The sequence below is a fragment of the Gobio gobio genome (genome assembly GCF_949357685.1).
Source record: "Gobio gobio genome assembly, chromosome: 10".
Lineage (NCBI taxonomy): Eukaryota > Metazoa > Chordata > Actinopteri > Cypriniformes > Gobionidae > Gobio > Gobio gobio.
The window spans coordinates 16,380,883-16,401,625 of record NC_137116.1 but is presented as its reverse complement, the minus strand read 5'-3'; the positions used below and the strand labels follow the sequence as shown (position 1 = coordinate 16,401,625).

At 39.6% G+C, this 20,743-nt stretch overlaps 2 protein-coding genes across 2 annotated transcripts in view; both read left to right on the top strand.

Annotated features, from left to right (window-relative positions):
• LOC307132623 (solute carrier family 12 member 2) overlaps window positions 1-7,061 on the top strand; it is a gene marked incomplete at its 5' end in the record, with an annotated part of 60,640 nt that extends 53,579 nt beyond the window's left edge. The window contains 4 exons of the mRNA XM_079827082.1: window positions 2,130-2,216; window positions 2,302-2,437; window positions 4,779-4,846; window positions 4,947-7,061. Coding sequence (XP_079683208.1) covers window positions 2,130-2,216; window positions 2,302-2,437; window positions 4,779-4,846; window positions 4,947-5,082 — 427 coding nt within the window. The 3' untranslated portion in view covers window positions 5,083-7,061. The remainder of the gene's footprint in view (window positions 1-2,129; window positions 2,217-2,301; window positions 2,438-4,778; window positions 4,847-4,946) is intronic.
• Window positions 7,062-7,823: 762 nt separating this feature from the next.
• znf608 (zinc finger protein 608) overlaps window positions 7,824-20,743 on the top strand; it is a gene marked incomplete at its 5' end in the record, with an annotated part of 29,689 nt that continues 16,769 nt past the window's right edge. The window contains 3 exons of the mRNA XM_079827096.1: window positions 7,824-8,360; window positions 10,924-11,059; window positions 15,581-15,668. Coding sequence (XP_079683222.1) covers window positions 7,824-8,360; window positions 10,924-11,059; window positions 15,581-15,668 — 761 coding nt within the window. The remainder of the gene's footprint in view (window positions 8,361-10,923; window positions 11,060-15,580; window positions 15,669-20,743) is intronic.

Genomic DNA, 20,743 nt, shown 5'->3' with positions numbered 1-20,743 from the left:
CACAGACATATGCAAGACATGGGTTTCAGCTGTCGCACTCTTGAACAACAGACAGCGTCAGAAGCGTCTCGCCTGGGCTAAAGACAACAAGGACTGGACTACTGCTGAGTGGTCTAAAATTATGTTCTCTGATGAAAGTAAATTTTGCATTTCCTTTGGAAATCAGGGTCCCAGAGTCTGGAGGAAGAGAGGAGAGGCACACAATCCACGTTGCTTGAGGTCCAGTGTAAAGTTTCCACAGTCAGTGATGGTTTGGGGTGCCATGTCATCCGCTGGTGTTGGTCCACTGTGTTTTCTGAGGTCCAAGGTCAACGCAGCCGGGGGGTTTTAGAGCACTTCATGCTTCCTACTGCTGACCAACTTTATCTAGATGCAGATTTCATTTTCCAACAGGACTGGGACCTGCACACAGTGCTAAAGCAACCAGTACCTGGTTTAAGGACCATGGTATCCCTGTTCTTAACTGGTCAACAAACTCGCCTGACCTTAACCCCATAGAAAATCTCTGCCAGACCCAACAATGCAGAAGAGCTGAAGGCCACTATCAGAGCAACCTGGGCTCTCAGAACACCTGGGCAGAGCCTCAGACTGATCTCCTCACGCAACGCCGCATCGCTGCAGTAATTTAGGCAAAACCAGCCCCAACTAAGTATTGAGTGCTGGACATGCTCATACTCTTCATGTTCATACTTTTCAGTTGGCCAAGATTTCTAAAAATCCTTTCTTTGTATTGGTCTTAAGTAATATTCTAATTTTCCTTAGTTGTCAGTTATAATCATCCAAATTAAAAGAAATAAACGTTTGAAATATATCAGTCTGTGTGTAATGAATGAATAATATACAAGTTTCACTTTTTGAATGGAATTAGTGAAATAAATCAACTTTTTGATGATATTCTAATTATATGACCAGCACCTGTATGTGTGTGGTTGAATCTGATTGATTTCCATGGTTTATTTAGGATAACGTTTTCTCCACGTTTAAGGATGTCAGAGCTTTCAGACGCTCTCAACGCAATCGCTGCACGCTCGTGATTCTTTAGCTCCGCCCACGCGACACGCCTCCAGCCGCTCAGTTTTTTCCGGAAAGACTCGGTACAGCGTATCTTTCTTTTATAAATATAATAAAACTAAAGACTTTTCGGAGATATGAAGGATGCAATACTACTCTATAGGTACTCAAGATTGACGTGAGATACTGAGTGTTTCACCCCCCCCCCCTTTAAGTTTATTTTTCTGTCTCCATTGGCTGATATTTGCTCATGTTTTAAGCACCAACATTAAAGGGTTAGTTCATCCAAAAATGTAAATTCTGTCTTTAATTACTTACCCTCATGTCGTTCGACTTATATAGTGATGACCGATTTCAAAACACGGCCTCATGAAGCTTCGAAGCGTTATGAATCAGTGAGTCGAATCATGATTTGGATCGCGTGTCAAACCGCCAAACTGCTGAAATTTGGCGATCCAAACTGCTGAATCGATTCACTGATTCATAACGCTCTGAACTGCTGAATCGACTCACTGATTCATAACGCTCTGAACCGCTGAATCGACTCACTGATTCATAACGCTCTGAACTGCTGAATCGACTCACTGATTCATAACGCTCTGAACCGCTGAATCGACTCACTGATTCATAACGCTCTGAACCGCTGAATCGACTCACTGATTCATAACGCTTCGAAGCTTCATGAGGCTGTGTTTTGAAATCGTCATCACTATATAAGTCGTTATTTAGGGTTTTTTTGCACACAAAAACTATTGTCGGCGATTCATAAAGTTATTGTAGAGCCGCTGTAGTGAGATGGACTTTGTAACTCTAGTCTTTAGTGTCTTTTAAGGGTCTTGAGAGTGTAAAGTTGAGCCAATGGAGGCCTTTCAGAGCATCAGATTTACACTAAAATATCTTCATTTGTGTCTGAAGATGAACGGAGGTCTGACGGGTGTCCAACCACATGAGGCTCAGTCATTCATGACACAATTTACATTTTTGGGTGGACTAACCCTTTAATATCTTCACTCATTTTGCTTCTCCAGTAAATGTTTGTGCTGAAAGACGAGAATATTGAGTAAAAACATTCAACAATTCTTCCTCTGAAAATAACGGAAGCTTTTGCTCCGGCACAGAATGGCGGCGCTGCTCAGCAAGTTCAGGATTGATTTCTCTGACATCACCGTTATTGGAGACATCAACATCAAGCCACAGAAGCACAGGTGAGTTTGTTAATAATGAGCCGATTATGAGCACGTTTTGTATTGGGATCCTTCAGAAACCGCAGCTGTTTGATTGTGTGCTCAGTAAGGAGGAGTTTCAGGAGATGATTGAGCCGTACAGACTGAGGGAAGACGACATGGAGCAGGACGCCGCGGAGAAACTGAAGGCTGAAGAGCCCTGGAGGATCACCGATAATGAGCTGGAGCTCTACAGGGCCAAGGTCAGCTTACCGACACTCACTCTTCAGGATGTGTTGTGCTCTTATGGAGCGTCACATGTGTCATCTAACACAGCTCTTCCAGGAGCACATAACTAACCAGCAGGGGCGCAACTACCCAGTGGCAGAGGGGTATGCAGCAACAATTTTGGTATCTAGTATTGATGGTCATTGCAAAAAGTGTCCTGCAGATCGGCTGAGGATGGGAACCGATGATGGTGGATTTAAATTTGACTGTAACTGTAATCATAGGCGCGAGCGAGATGATTGACAGGACGATAGGAGGCACAAGCGCAAGATCACTTTTGTTCATAACCACAAAAAAAAAACTCAAATCGAGGGTTCCCCGTTTTACAGGGGAATTTACAAATATCTTTTATTTATTTGTTATAATTCGGGTATAGCTATGTTATGTCATCAGTCTTAAACAAAAATTTAACAAAAATTTTTATTGTACTATTTTATCAGAAAAACTCGTTACGTGTTTCTGAAGGAGGGACTTCATAGAACAGGGAAATCTGTCAAGCCGTTTTGCGGACAGTGAAAACAGCAGTATACAGATCAGTACATTGTGTGAAAAATACTGTGTTTTTTTACACGTGAAACATGAACACATGTTATATTGCACACTGTAAACACAATCAAAGCTTCAAAAAAACACGAAAAACGGGACCTTTAAAAATAGGCTAATAGCGAACAAAAAAAATAAACATTCGTTTGAAAGTAATTAAAGAGGAAATTATGAGTTAAGCAATATCATATGAGCAAGAGTGCTATTTTCCAGAGTAGCCATATCAGCACGATTGCAAAATGCGATATTCATTTTATACAACAGTTCAATAAACAACAACAACTGTTGCTCTATTTTTCCAACAAAAATAGATTCAAACAAATTATAGGTTTCGTTCTCGCATAATTCACCGTTTTTGAACAGTCGGTTAGAACGAATTAGTTGAATGATTCTAGAATCCATTACGCAGCCATCTATACTGGCTGTTTTATAGTTTCATAGGCCTGGAATAATTAAAACTTTCCCAACATTTCATATTTCTATAATTAAATATTATATTTAGAACATAAATCGAAAAATCTCATTACATTATTTAGGCAATTGTAATTACAGTGTAAGTGGATTTTGATAAATGGTAAGATGGATTTTGTTGATACTGATTTCATTTAATTCTTATAACAGCCATGTATTGTGGTAAATAGTGTAATTACTTAAAAAGATGGTCAACAATATGTTACGTTACTTTATAAGAGGTGTGCCCTAAAAAGTGAGCATGCAATTTTGAGAACACCAAGGAAAGCGGACGTTCTTTTCGTCTGTTTCGATACTTCAAGTTTGCACTGCCTGTATGGTTTACCTGTAACACTCATATCGCGCGTCCTCAACGCGGGATTTACTATGTAATCGCGTGTTCTTAACATGATAACGCTTTGATGTAAAAACACTTGTCAAATCACCGGCGCCCCCGCCAGGCGTGCCCACTTTATTCCATTATTATCCAAAATTAAATTAAGGAATCTTATGAGGGCGCCTACTCTAGCCTGTTAGTCCTCTAAAATGTTGTATAATATTGAGGAAATACAGAAATGATTTAGAAACGCACAACAGCAGCTGTGATTTTTGATTAATTTGATTGCGCGTGCAGAGAGACTCCGCCCACACGCTCTTCTGATTGGCTGGGATTTTGGATTAATTTGGTTGCGAGTGCAGAGACTCCGCCCACACGCTCTTCTGATTGGCTGTGATTTTGGATTAATTTGGTTGCGAATGCAGAGACTCCGCCCACACGCTCTTCTGATTGGCTGTGATTTTGGATTAATTTGGTTGCGAGTGCAGAGACTCCGCCCACACACTCTTCTGATTGGCTGTTATTGATTTGGTTGAGTGCAGTGTGCGTGCAGAGCGACTCCGCCCACACGCTCTTCTGATTGGCTGTTATTGATTTGGTTGAGTGCAGTGTGCGTGCAGAGAGACTCCGCCCACACGCTCTTCTGATTGGCTGTTATTGATTTGGTTGAGTGCAGTGTGCGTGCAGAGCGACTCCGCCCACACGCTCTTCTGATTGGCTGTGATTTTGGATTAATTTGGTTGCGAGTGCAGAGACTCCGCCCACACACTCTTCTGATTGGCTGTGATTTTGGATTAATTTGGTTGCGAGTGCAGAGACTCCGCCCACACACTCTTCTGATTGGCTGTGATTTTGGATTAATTTGGTTGCGAGTGCAGAGACTCCGCCCACACAGTAAAGTGGAGAATTCGCCTATGAAGCCGATATGAAGAGATAATGTCTGAAATAATGTAAGTGACATCAGTTCTCTCTCTTCTTTCCTGTAGTCGAATCGCCAAATCAGGCTGAACGAGCTTCTGAAGGAGCACTCCAGCACAGCCAACCTCATCGTCATGTACGTACTGATCATATATTCAACACTTAAATCACTTCATTTGCATATATGTGTGTTTATGAAGCACACGCGTGTTTGGCTGATGATTGTTGTTTCACAGAACCATGCCGCTGGCCAGAAAGGGGACGGTGTCCAGCGCTCTCTACATGTCCTGGCTGGACACGTTATCTAAAGATCTGCCGCCCATTCTCCTCGTCCGGGGAAACCATCAGAGTGTCCTGACCTTCTACTCCTGAAGAGCACGAGACACTGTCACAAGCAGTGTTGGGGAAAGTTGCTTTGAAAAGTAATGCGTTACAATATTGCGTTACTCCCTTAAAAAGTAACTAATTGAGTTACTTAGTTACTTTTTAAGAAAAGTAATGCGTTACAATATTGCGTTAGTCCCTTAAAAAGTAACTAATTGAGTTACTTAGTTACTTTTTAAGAAAAGTAATGCGTTACAATATTGCGTTACTCCCTTAAAAAGTAACTAATTGAGTTACTTAGTTACTTTTTAAGAAAAGTAATGCGTTACAATATTGCGTTACTCCCTTAAAAAGTAACTAATTGAGTTACTTAGTTACTTTTTAAGAAAAGTAATGCGTTACAATATTGCGTTACTCCCTTAAAAAGTAACTAATTGAGTTACTTAGTTACTTTTTAAGAAAAGTAATGCGTTACAATATTGCGTTACTCCCTTAAAAAGTAACTAATTGAGTTACTTAGTTACTTTTTAAGAAAAGTAATGCGTTACAATATTGCGTTACTCCCTTAAAAAGTAACTAATTGAGTTACTTAGTTACTTTTTAAGAAAAGTAATGCGTTACAATATTGCGTTACTCCCTTAAAAAGTAACTAATTGAATTACTTAGTTACTTTTTAAGAAAAGTAATGCGTTACAATATTGCGTTACTCCCTTAAAAAGTAACTAATTGAATTATTTAGTTACTTTTTAAGAAAAGTAATGCGTTACAATATTGCGTTACTCCCTTAAAAAGTAACTTATTGAATTACTTAGTTACTTTTTAAGAAAAGTAATGCATTACAATATTGCGTTACTCCCTTAAAAAGTAACTAATTGAGTTACTTAGTTACTTTTTAAGAAAAGTAATGCGTTACGTTACTTTTGCGTTACTTTTTCTCACCTGGGCTGGGCTTGTTTTTGTTTTTTTTATAACAAAAAAAGTTATATTTTTGTGCAACGGTAAAGACCTCTTCATATCAAAATGTAAATAATAAGCTAATGCAGATTCCCTCATGAACAGTAGAGGGCGCAGCTCTGGATAATGGAGAATAGGACGCAGAAGAAAAAAGTTTTACCAATAAAAACAAAAAATCTAGTAATTTTCATCATCAAAGGTCAGCAGCAAGACATTGGTCAATTAAATATAAAGGTAGATTATGCATAAAAATAGTTTAATTATTGGAGGTTTGCATAGTATTCTGATTTTGCATTTGACTGATTTTATTCATTTTGAGGAGGACAGAATCTTTATTGTGCAAGTGAGATAAATAAATGCGCACATTTAGTCTAGAACTACAATAACCATCATGTTCACACACACACACATACACACACACACACACACACACACACACACACCTCTGCACTTATTTTTCTCAACATGGGGTCAGGAGAGCTGTCAGTCAAATTAATGTGAAAAAGTAACTCAGCTATTTTGTTGTAAATTTGAAAAGTAATGCGTTACTTTACTAGTTACTTGGGAAAAGTAATCTGATTACGTAACTCAAGTTACTTGTAATGCGTTTCCCCAACACTGGTCACAATCAGGACATTTGTATATTGACCAGATTTCTTCAATGTTGCCAAATCTACTGACCTTTAATATATTGAGCGGATCTAATCATGTCCATTTATTTGTACTGTAGATATTTTAATGTAATGACACTCACCGTAAACAAAGGCAGTTCAAATGAGGCTTGAAATGCATTTTATGACACTAACACAACATTAAAAGCTCTTCGTTTTGCTTGATCCAGAACATTTTGAGTCAAACTCAGCTTATCTTCATCATCATCATCATCTTCAGACGCCGTCTGTCCATTCATGCTGCCGTTCTTACTAAATCTAAAAACTGTTTGACAAGAACTAACTGACACTCTATAATTCTCATAATCATGGAGAAAGTTTTGGCTTTCAATGCAACCGTCAAAACACTAAACAGGAGGAACGTGAAAAACTGCAATGCGTTAAATAAACGGCCTTGATTTGAACTGTATAATGTGTGTTTTTTCATGCATTATTTGTGTGTGTGTATGTGTGTGTGTGAGTGAGTGTGCGTGTGTGTGTGCGTGCGTGCGCGTGTGTGTGAGTGAGTGTGAGTGAGTGTGAGTGAGTTTGTGTGTGTGTGTGTGTGTGTGCGCGTGTGTGTGTGTGTGTGTGTGTGTGTGTGTGTGTGTGTGCGTGCGTGCGTGCGTGCGTGCGTGCGTGCGTGCGTGTGTGTGTGTGTGTGTGTGTGTGTGTGTGTGTGTGTGTGTAAGTGTGTATATTATAAACTGTGTGAGATGTTGTAATGTTAGATAACTTTGTCTTATATATGTGTACTTCATTCATAGAGCGTGTTTTTTAAAAGCTACTTTTTCAGATGTTGAGTGATTAATGATCTCATAGATGTTTTCTCCAAGAAAAAAACATTCAAACATGTCAATAACTGGACGCTGAGAACATCCACACAATAATATCATAACTCTAATGTTTTATTGTCAGCATTTCTTATCTTCAAGTCGAAACTCACGGAGTATAAAGTGACAGGTGAAGTGCTGCACACACACACACACACACACACACACACACACACACTCAGGAGTGTTTGTTACATGTGTTTTAATGAGTTTTAATGTGGAGAGTCGCGAGCGTCTCGGCGGCACCGCGGTCATTCAGCTTCCATTAGCACCAGTGTGTGATTAATACCCCCCCATCCGCTTGATTTGGGATTCATCAGCGGGTTCTGTCAGAAATCCTGTGCGGAGGAGAATGTCAGTCAGTTCCTCCCTTCAGCACAGGATCAGGACACACGGAGCGGATCCGGACGACAGCGGGGATGACTGGGAGATCGGCGTCGGGAATCTGATCATCGACCTGGACGCGGATCTGGAGAAGGATCGACAGAGGCTGGAGATGAACCGCGTTTTGAGCGTTAAAAGCACGGAAGGTCGCGATCAAGAGCTCGAGTACAGGGTGTTCGACGGCGGCCTTGCGCGAGCCGAGCAGCCCTTCGTCTGCAAGGAGCCGAAGAAACTCAAGCTGAAACGGAGGAATTCCGCGCTGGAGATCGCGAACGGAATCCCTAAAGAGTGCGTCGGTAAGCGGCACGAGATGAATTCAGCACCGGCGCCGGTGGACAGCAGCCCCGACGCGCGCGCGCGAGCCGCCAAGAAAGGCAAGAGCAAAGCGTTGAGGAGAGAGAAGACGCGGAGGGAGAAGCACGGGGACGCGTTCGGCCCGCTGGCGGAGAACGGAACGGAGAGTGCACGCGGGATGGACGCGGCTATTGTCGAGGACGCGAGCACGGTAAGCGCACGCCTGTCCTTCAGACACCTTTAAACCCACGAGCGTGAGTCTATAGGATGATGGCGGACTCAGTGTGTGTGTGTGTGTGTGTGTGTGTGCTTGAGAACGAAGCCTCCACATGCACCGCTTCTTTGTGCGCTGCATCAACACCATCCGTTCGCTGTGCAACATCATCTAAAGCAGGTTTTCTTTTGTTTGTCAGCCATTTCCTTTGTTGCATGCATGCAGCCCCTGTGAACACCGTCATGTCTGTTGCTATTGGAAACCCGGGCAACGTAATTCCCTCGGTTTGTTTTGGACAAAGACGGGCTTGTTTGATGCTTTTCGTGCGTTATTTACAGTTTAAAACACGGCGCGAGGCTCCACCCCCTTGTCTTTTTCATTTTTCGCTCGTGAGGATGTTGTCATCGCCATTTGTGTGTTTTCCTTGCATGAGGAGGAATGAAAGATGGACACCATGGACACTCCAAGATGTTCATGTCTTTCTCTCTTCAGGCGTTTCTTTTTTTTGAGGAAAACATTTCAGGATTTTTCTGCTAATGGACTTCAATGGGAACCAACGGCTGAAGGTCCAAATCACTGCAGTTTCAGAGGCTCTGACCAATCCCAGACGAGGAATAGAGTCTGATCTAGAGGAACCATCGCCACATTTACAACACACACACACATTTATACACTTTAACCTCAGGCGCTCGACTTCAGTGTTGCTCGTATGATGTCATCACGTCGGAAAGGTCACATGACGCAGGTGGAAGTGCCGACCCAGTGTTAAAACCAACGTGCAAAGCAGGGGCGTTTCTAGGATTTTCATTTTAGGGCGGCTCCAAAAAAATGGTAAGACTTTAGTTTAGGGTCCAATTCTGACTATTAAAGGGTTAGTTCACCCAAAAATGTAAATTGTGTCATTAATGCCTGAGCCTCATGTGGTTGGACACCCGTCAGACCTCCGTTCATCTTCAGACACAAATGAAGATATTTTAGTGTAAATCTGATGCTCTGAAAGGCCTCCATTGGCTCAACTTTACACTCTCAAGACCCTTAAAAGACACTAAAGACTAAAGTTACAAAGTCCATCTCACTACAGCGGCTCTACAATAACTTTATGAAGACGAGAATAGTTTCTGTGCACAAAAAAACCCTAAATAACGACTTATATAGAGATGACGATTTCAAAACACAGCCTCATGAAGCTTCGAAGCGTTATGAATCAGTGAGTCGATTCATGATTCGGATCGCGTGTCAAACCGCCAAACTGCTGAAATTTGGCGATCCAAACTGCTGAATCGACTCACTGATTCATAACGCTCTGAACCACTGAATCGACTCACTGATTCATAACGCTCTGAACCGCTGAATCGACTCACTGATTCATAACACTCCAAACCACTGAATCGACTCACTGATTCATAACGCTCCAAACCACTGAATCGACTCACTGATTCATAATGCTCCAAACCGCTGAATCAACTCACTGATTCATAACACTCCAAACCGCTGAATCGACTCACTGATTCATAACACTCTGAACCGCTGAATCGACTCACTGATTCATAACGCTCCAAACCACTGAATCGACTCACTGATTCATAATGCTCCAAACCGCTAAATCGACTCACTGATTCATAACGCTCCAAACTGTGAATCGACTCACTGATTCATAACGCTCCAAACCGCTGAATCGACTCACTGATTCATAACACTCCAAACTGTGAATCGACTCACTGATTCGAAGCTTCATGATGCCTTGTTTTGAAATCGTCATCACTATATAAGTCGTTATTTAGGGTTTTTTTGCGCACAGAAACTATTCTCGTCTTCATAAAGTTATTGTAGAGCCGCTGTAGTGAGATGGACTTTGTAACTTTAGTCTTTAGTGTCTTTTAAGGGTCTTGAGAGTGTAAAGTTGAGCCAATGGAGGCCTTTCAGAGCATCAGATTTACACTAAAATATCTTCATTTGTGTCTGAAGATGAACGGAGGTCTGACGGGTGTCCAACCACATGAGGCTCAGTCATTAATGACACAATTTACATTTTTGGGTGAACTAACCCTTTAATAGTCAGAATTGGACCCTAAACTAAAGTCTTATCATTTTTTTGGAGCCGCCCTAAAATGAAAATCCTAGAAACGCCCCTGCTTTGCACGTTAGTTTTAACACTGGGTCGGCACTTCCACCTGCGTCATGTGACCTTTCCGACGTGATGACATCATACGAGCAACACTGAAGTTGAGCGTCTGAGGTTAAAGTGTATAAATGTGTGTGTGTGTTGTAAATGTGTTGATGGTTTGTCTAGATCAGACTCTATTCCTCGTCTGGGATTGGTCAGAGCCTCTGAAACTGCAGTGATTTGGACCTTCAGCCGTTGGTTCCCATTGAAGGCCATTATGAGCAGAACAATCCTGGAATGATTTCCTCAAAAAAAACGACTGAAAGACATGAACATCTGGGATGAGATGGGGGTAAATCATCAGGAGATGAAGTGAGCTATGCTATACTTCAGCTGGCTGTGTTTGTGCTCTCTCTCTCTCTCTCTCTCTCTCTCTCTCTCTCTCTCTCTCTCCAGCTGAGTGTTAAGACGCGGTCAGTCGGAACAAACACACAAGAAGCCGAGAAAGCCCTGGAGTCCAGCTACATGGAGCCATGTCAACCGGGAACCAGCGTCAATCTGGAGGGCATCGTGTGGCACGAGACCGAGGAAGGTGAGAGCTTTAACACACTTTAACCAGAAACACATCCTCTCTTTCTCCACTCCACCACATTATGAATGGCTGGTTTTAGTGGAGACGTGATGAGTGAAGGGCGAGTTTTGTCATTAGCTCCACAGGACTGCGTTTTCAAAGCAGCTGCGAGACTGAATCATTTGAAGGGAGAGGAGACACTGGTTGCATATTGATTAAGCAAATTAAAATTGCAGACCACCATCTTAACTTCCATCACTGAGATCAAGCGCAGAATGAATCCAGTGGAAAATACAATATAAGACCTGCAGGTTCTTCATTGGCATTCATGCAGGACGTTTGACATCCTAAACCTGAATTAGGGATGATCTGAATCCAGATTTTTGGGGTTCGGCCGAATACTGAATACACTGGTTAAGATTCTGCCGAATCCGAAACCAAATACAGAATCCTACTTTCAACACATTAATGAAGTAAACAACGTCCACAGCAGTGTAGGGACGCTCATATTGCAAAATATGCTATGCGGTATTAAAACCCTTAACTGTCCCCCCCGCTTTTTGAGAATACACATGAAAATGCACAATCCAAACTTAAAGGGCTGTAATTCAAGAATTATTTGGAATATTTGGTCTTGTTTTAAAGCAGACACTCTGCAGATTATTGCTGAAGTGAAAGCAATTCAAAATATGAAAGTATGAAAAAGTTATGGAAGTTTAAATTTACTGTAAATAAAAAATACTGTACTAAATATTTTTTATTTTATATAAAATATATATTTTTTACAAAAATGTTTTAATCTAAAATTACTATATAATCAAAGCCATATGTCTAACCAAGTTGTGTTCCAAATTTGAAGTTGATATCACAAAAATTGAAGTCCCCATGAGACAGCCACCGGGTGTTATTCAAATTCCATTGATTGTTTTTTTTGATGCATTTTCCTGTACATTTCTGTCCAAATGTCACTTCCATCACAAAACGGTCACCAAATATGAACCCTTGAGACTCAGAGCTTTCCGACGATATGTGTTTTGTCGTAACGCAACGTCCAACGTGTAACGCAACGTCCAATTTCGAAACAGTTTTCACAGGAGGAATTTGGGGTTCGTAAGCTTTCGAAGGATACCTAATTTATGATAATTACTAAAATACATGATACGAAAAAATGCTACTTTAAAAAAAGTTAAAAATAAAAACCATGCAATGTGTGGGTTGAGGTAGGCCTGCTATTTTTATTTGACAAGAAAAAACATTCCGGTTCTTCAAAGCTTCAAACGGATTCAGTGTATTTTCGTTTTGTCATCTTTATTTGGTCATTATTTAAGTTAAAAAAAAAGTAGTGTAGGCCTATGTATTTTATTCTTTTTATTTATATTTTATCTGATCTGTATGTGGATGTTTGCATGGTAAAATAAACCAGTGAAAAAGTGTCTTTTTAACGGCTCACAGACAAAAGTGTCAAAATGTATAACTCTACCTTTAACTCTATTAAACCATTGGCAGGCAAGTTCGGTCCTAGAGAGCCGCTGTCCTGCAGAGTTTGGCTCCAACCCTGAAAGACGTCTATAGAAGCTCTTATTGAGAATGAACAGAGGTTTAGATCAGTTTTAGTCACCATTATGGAGATCGGTGTTTCGTTTAGTTGGCCCGTTTCACTCTTGGCTTTTTGTGCGAGTTTGTGGTTTTCGTTACTAGAATCTGTTCAAATCAAAAGAAGCCGTAAACAAAAATTGTCATGAAGAAAAATGTTTGACTAAACTCATCACTGACTAAAAATAATAATATTCACCAACAATACTTTCTTGATCAGGCATTCTGAATTTTGAGGGGGGAGTTTTACGGTGGCCCAGTAGTGCACAACACAACGAAATTTAAAAAGCATACATAAGTTCACAACACAACAAAATAAATCCACAACACAACGGAATGAAACCACAACACAACGAAATCAAGCCACAACACAAAGAAAAATCCACAACACAACGAAATCAAGCCACAACACAACGGAAATGCTCCCAACCACTCGGGGGCACTCGGAGCGCTGTAAAGTTGCCACTGTTCTATAGAGTTGGCAATCTTACAAAGAAATCAATACCACAATTAGTTTCAACAGTATGTAGGCTAACCATTGTTTATCTATATGAAATATTAATTTTAAATCACATCACCTACATGCATTATAGCTGCATATTTATGCTCGAGAATGCTTTGACCCGATACCACAGCGCTAAGGGAACGTCTGCCAATTCCACCAATTGGTTGAAATGTATAATTTGTATGAATTAAAATTACTTTTTAACATTTAAAAACAGACATGTTAAAATTCCACAGCTTGATTGTATTGGTAAAATTGACATAATAATGCACAACACAACATTGGAATTTGAAAAAAAAAAAAAAAATTTAATTTAATTCATACAAATTATTTCAACTTGGTGGAATTGGCAGACGCTCCCTTAGCGCCGAGACAGCGGGTCAAAGCGTTCTCGAGTATAAATATGCAGCTATTATGCACGTAAGTGATTTTTAATTGATATTTCATGTCGATATACAACTGCACACTTAAAACTGATCGTAGTGTTTAAATATTTGTGAGATTGGCGAATCTATATAGAACAATGCAAGGAAAACTAACTTTACCGCACTCCGAGAGTCCCCTAGTGGTTGGGAGCATTTCCGTTGTGTTGTGGCTATTTCGTTGTGTTGTGGACTTTTCGTTGTGTTGTGGCTTGATTTCGTTGTGTTGTGGATTTTTCTTTGTGTTGCGGCTTGACTTCGTTGGGTTGTGTCTTGATTTCGCTGTGTTGTGGTTTCATTCCGTTGTGTTGTGGATTTATTTCGTTGTGTTGTGAACTTATGTATGCTTTTTAAATTTCGTTGTGTTGTGCACTACTGGGCCACCGTAGAGTTTAGACGCACACAGATATCAATAGTCAGCATATGAATCTCAACAATGGTGGCATACTTAATGCTGCAATGCATGCTGGGAGCCATGAGTTTTATACTGTGGTGGTTTAGTAGGGTTGAAGCTAAACTCTGCAGGACATCAGCTCTCTAGGACCGAACTTGCTGACCCCTGACTCAGAGGTACAGAAATGTCCCCTTAAGGGTCCCACCCCAGTGACGGACACTTGTACCTTAAAAGGTACAATTTCGTACTCTTTTTTTTGAGAGTGTAGGCAACATTATGCCAGGATGACTGTCCTTCCTTTGCCGTAGCTGAAGTTGCTGTCTGTCTACATGCACTCGTATTCTTTCGGCTGTTTCATATGCAAATGTTTTAACAGGGGCTGTTGTTTAGGGTCCTTGCCACCACGAGACAAATCGCCATTGCAAATTGAATTGAATGTAGCTCGACTTGAATCGCCTTCTTTTGACTGAGAGTACTGCCAAACAACACGAGTTCCACTTCCACTTTCTCACAGCCGACTGCAGTCGAACGGTCCAGCTAGTAAACACTTCCCATAATCAACGGCGCCGTCATTACGTCGACCAGCAGAGGCGCAAGCCTACACTCAAAAAATAACTCTTTGAATGAACATAAAAAAATCATGGAAAGTATTTCCACATGATTAACTTGCTTTATTTCAGCATGATGCAATTCGGTTATTCCAATTTAATGTACTTACGTTGGGTCAACTTAATTTATTAAGGTTGATTCAACTTATTTACTATGGTTAGGCACAGCTTCATTTAATAGTGTCAGCCCAACTAAATTGCAATGTTTTGGACCAACTAATTTATTTAAGTTAGCCTAACAAAAGTGCTTAATGCTGAAAGAAAGCCATTTAATCACATGGAAATCCTTTCCATGATTGAATTACATCAATTCAAAGATTAGCTTTTGAGAGCATTTACAAAACCTTTGACAAGATTTTATTGGCTAGCCAGAAGATGCTTTAGTTGCATCCATGGCATGCTCAGAGTAGTTTTTTATTATTAAAGCAACTTTAACTGTTATTAGCAGGTCCTCAGCCCAAACACACGCTCTACACTTCACCACAATAACCTCCAAACACACTAACATAACACACACTTTTAAATACCAACATAACAAAACATTAAGCATTAAAAAGTCTCTAAAATTTAAAAATGCATCAAATTGCACTTTATTTAAACATTTACTCTCCGAATTCAGCCCCTTTGCAAAGCATGATGGGAAGTGAAAGTCTTAATTCTTTGGGTTAACATGTTATTTCAAAATGAAAACATCAAGTCATGTCAAAGAGTGACGGTTTTAAGTCAGTTTAACGTGAATCAATTACATTTGAACCAGAAACCTAATATAATGGTGTTAAATCAAGATGAATTGCTTAAATAAAGTGAACAGCATCATAAATAATTTTTTTTAGTGTAGGGTTCGGTTCGGTGGGAAAAAATTCTAAGGTTCGTCAGAAATCGAACCCCGTCAAAAAACCCAATATTCGGCCGAATCCGAACCCGAATCCTGGATTCGGTGCGTCCCTAACCTGAATACTTTTATTTGGCGATTGTGAAAATGTTGAAAATATTTCAGAGGTTCTCATTTCTGTGATCCAGGGGTTCTAGTTGTGAACGTCACATGGAGGAAAAGGACCTATGTGGGAACTCTCCTGGACTGCACCAAGCACGACTGGGCTCCACCACGGTAACACACCGTCCTTTCTTTCTTCTTGAATGCTTGACTTGAAGTGTACTTAAAGGGATAGGCAAAAATGAAATTATCCCATAATTTACTCACCCTCAAGTTGTTCCAAACCTGTATGACTTTCTATGAACACAAAAGAAGACATTTTGAAGAACTTCCATCGTTTTTTCCCCCTAATATTGAAGTCAAAGGGGTCCATCATCTGTTTAATTCCCCATATTCTTCAAAATATCTTTGTTCAGCAGAATAAAGAAAGTCACACAGGTTTGGAACAACTTGAGGGTGGGTAAATTATGGGATAATTTCATTTTTAGGTGAACTATCCCTTTAAAAGGTTAGTTCACCCCAAAATAAAAATGATCCCATAATTTACCCGCCCTCAAGCTATCCTAGGTGTGGATGACTTTCTTCTCTCAGCCGAACATAATCAGAGTTATATTAATAATGTCCTGGCTCTTCCCAGCTTTATAATGGGAGTAAACGCTCTCTGATCCCTCCATAGACAGCAGTGTGATGAACACTTTCAAGGGCATGAAAGCAAGTAAAGACATGGTTAAAATAGCCCATGTGACTCCAGTGGTTCAGCCTTAATGTGATGAAGAGATGAGAATACTTTAGTCCACTTTTATGATGGATAGATGCACTTTTATGATGGACAGATGCACTTTTATGATGGATAGATGCACTTTTATGATGGATAGATGCACTTTTATGATGGATGGATGCACTTTTATGATGGATGGATGCACTTTTATGATGGATAGATGCACTTTTATGATGGATAGATGCACTTTTATAATGGATAGATGCACTTTTATGATGGATGGATGCACTTTTATGATGGATAGATGCACTTTTATGATGGACAGATGCACTTTTATGATGGATAGATGCACTTTTATGATGGATAGATGCACTTTTATGATGGATAGATGCACTTTTATGATGGATAGATGCACTTTTATGATGGATAGATGCACTTTTATGATGGACAGATGCACTTTTATGATGGATAGATGCACTTTTATGATGGATGGATGCACTTTTATGATGGATGGATGCACTTTTATGATGGATAGATGCACTTTTATGATGGATAGATGCACTTTTATAATGGATAGATGCACTTTTATGATGGATGGATGCACTTTTATGATGGATGGATGCACTTTTATGATGGATAGATGCACTTTTATGATGATAGATTAACTTTTATGATGGATACATGCACTTTTATGATGGATAGATGCACTTTTATGATGGATGGATGCACTTTTACGATGGATGGATGCACTTTTATGATGGATGGATGCACTTTTACGATGGATGGATGCACTTTTACGATGGATAGATGCACTTTTACGATGGATAGATGCACTTTTATGATGATAGATTAACTTTTATGATGGATACATGCACTTTTATGATGGATAGATGCACTTTTATGATGATAGATTAACTTTTATGATGGATACATGCACTTTTATGATGGATAGATGCACTTTTATGATGGATGGATGCACTTTTACGATGGATGGATGCACTTTTACGATGGATGGATGCACTTTTATGATGGATGGATGCACTTTTATGATGGATAGATGCACTTTTATGATGGATGGATGGATGCACTTTTACGATGGATGGATGCACTTTTATGATGGATAGATGCACTTTTACGATGGATGGATGCACTTTTATGATGGACAGATGCACTTTTACGATGGATGGATGCACTTTTATGATGGATGGATGCACTTTTATGATGGATAGATGCACTTTTACGATGGATGGATGCACTTTTATGATGGACAGATGCACTTTTATGATGGACAGATGCACTTTTACGATGGATGGATGGATGGATGCACTTTTATGATGGATAGATGCACTTTTATGATGGATGGATGCACTTTTATGATGGATAGATGCACTTTTATGATGGATAGATGCACTTTTATGATGGATAGATGCACTTTTACGATGGATGGATGGATGCACTTTTATGATGGATAGATGCACTTTTATGATGATAGATGAACTTTTATGATGGATAGATGCACTTTTATGATGGATGGATGCACTTTTATGATGGACAGATGCACTTTTATGATGGATGGATGGACTTTTACGATGGATGGATGCACTTTTATGATGGATAGATGGACTTTTATGATGGATAGATGGACTTTTATGATGGACAGATGCACTTTTATGATGATAGATGCACTTTTATGATGGATAGATGCACTTTTATGATGGACAGATGCACTTTTATGATGATAGATGAACTTTTATGATGGATAGATGCACTTTTATGATGGATGGATGCACTTTTATGATGGACAGATGCACTTTTATGATGGATGGATGGACTTTTACGATGGATGGATGCACTTTTATGATGGATGCACTTTTATGATGGACAGATGCACTTTTATGATGGACAGATGCACTTTTATGATGGATGGATGCACTTTTATGATGGATGGATGGATGAACTTTTATGATGGATAGATGCACTTTTATGATGGATAGATGCACTTTTATGATGGATGGATGCACTTTTATGATGGACAGATGCACTTTTATGATGATAGATGCACTTTTATGATGGATAGATGCACTTTTATGATGGACAGATGCACTTTTATGATGATAGATGCACTTTTATGATGGATGGATGCACTTTTACGATGGATGGATGCACTTTTATGATGAATAGATGGACTTTTATGATGGATAGATGGACTTTTATGATGGATAGATGGACTTTTATGATGGACAGATGCACTTTTATGATGGATGGATGCACTTTTACGATGGATGGATGCACTTTTATGATGGATAGATGGACTTTTATGATGGATAGATGGACTTTTATGATGGACAGATGCACTTTTATGATGGACAGATGCACTTTTATGATGGACAGATGCACTTTTATGATGGATGGATGCACTTTTATGATGGATGGATGGATGGATGGATGGATGCACTTTTATGATGGACAGATGCACTTTTATGATGGATAGATGCACTTTTATGATGGACAGATGCACTTTTATGATGGACAGATGCACTTTTATGATGGATAGATGCACTTTTATGATGGACAGATGCACTTTTATGATGGATGGATGCACTTTTGTGATGGATAGATGCACTTTTATGATGGATAGATGCACTTTTATGATGGATGGATGCACTTTTATGATGGATAGATGCACTTTTATGATGGATAGATGCACTTTTATGATGGATGGATGCACTTTTATGATGGATGGATGCGCTTTTATGATGGATAGATGCACTTTTATGATGGATGGATGCACTTTTACGATGGATGGATGCACTTTTTTGGGTTTCAAAATCTAAGATACAGTTCACGCCAATTATAAAGCTTGGAAGAGCCAGGATATTTATTAATATAAACTCTGATTGTGTTCGGCTGAAACAAGAATGTCACACACACCTAGGATGGGTTGAGGGGGAGTGAATCATGGGATAATTTTCATTTTTGGGTGAACTAACCTTTTAATGTCCAAAGTGCCAGATTGACTAAACCGGGCAAATTAGCATGAGACGGACATCTCATAAAAGCGCAGATGGGAGTGGAAAGTTCTGTGGATTATCTACTGACAATGTGCAAATTAAAGAACACAGACGCAGAAGCTCATTTCCATTAGGAGCAACACAATCTACCAAGAGAAGCGCAAATTAAAGGGTTGGTTCACCCAAAAGTGTAAATTCTGTCATTTATTCCTCATGTCGTTCCAAACCCGTCAGACCTTCGTTCATCTTCAGACACAAATGAAACCCCAGAGCTCTCTGACCCCTCCATAGACAGCAGTGTGATGAACACTTTCAAGGGCATGAAAGCAAGTAAAGACATGGTTAAAATAGCCCATGTGACTCCAGTGGTTCAGCCTTAATGTGATGAAGAGATGAGAATACTTTAGTGCGCAAAAACAAACACAAACTTCACTTGTGTCTGATGGGTTTGGACCGACATGAGAGAGAGGAATTAATGACAGAATTTTCATTTTTGGGTGAACTTTCCCTTTAACTACTGCAGAATGTTAAGCGTGTTCTTGCTTTTTGGGTGTTAAATATCGGCGCAAGTTCTCGGGTACAAGATCAGCCGTTAGATCTACACAAAACGAATCATATCTCAGAGATATCAGAGCCAGACTTCAGAAGGACTGGCCGAGGAAAGGCTGCTCTCGCCGGGGTTAATGAGCGCTGAACAGCCGCTGATCGCCTGGATCTCACAACTCCGAAAACGCCAGATAAAATCGCTCTCTTTATAAATAAACCACAGATTTAACCTTTAAAAAGTACATTCTCGCCTGAAAAAGTCTTAAAACTACAATTTGTGACATAATAACTGTAGTATTTTTAAATTACGCTGGATTTCTCGTGCGCTGGTTGGTGCGAGCTGGTTGCTGGTTGTATATTCGTCCATATGGTACTATTAGTTATAAATATTATATTTAGCTAGCTACTGTTATGTTGTTATGCTTAATATTTGAAACAACCCAATAAATCATTAAACATCTTACATTTGGGTATTTAAGATTGGTTGGAGGTTATCCTAACTTTAAGAAGTTAATTACGATGATTTTAAAGAACATTCTTTTCGTGAAGAATGTTAAAGAACATTCTTTTTTTAAACCTGTTTAGATTTCATATAGGGATGCAACAATACAGTTAGTCCACGGTTCAACACACACCTCAGTTTTTAACCACGGTTTTTGGTTCGGTTATGATGGCTTGTCACATCAGTTTTTTGTTATTCTATTCTTAAGCGACAGGAACAGCAAGAGGTTAAGGAGAAAAAAGACTATTTTTTAATTGCAATACTCTTTCTTTATTCTTTCTTTCTTTAAGATTTACACTGGTAGCTCAGAGCTGTACAGCAGCATTTAAGTATGAAATTGAATGAATAAATGTAAAAATAAAACACTACATAGACTTCACTATACAAAATATACATTGATTTTTATTAAAGCTACTGTATTAAAGTTCTTCAGTCAAGAGCAGTTAGTGATTTTCTCTTTGTCTTTTGTTGT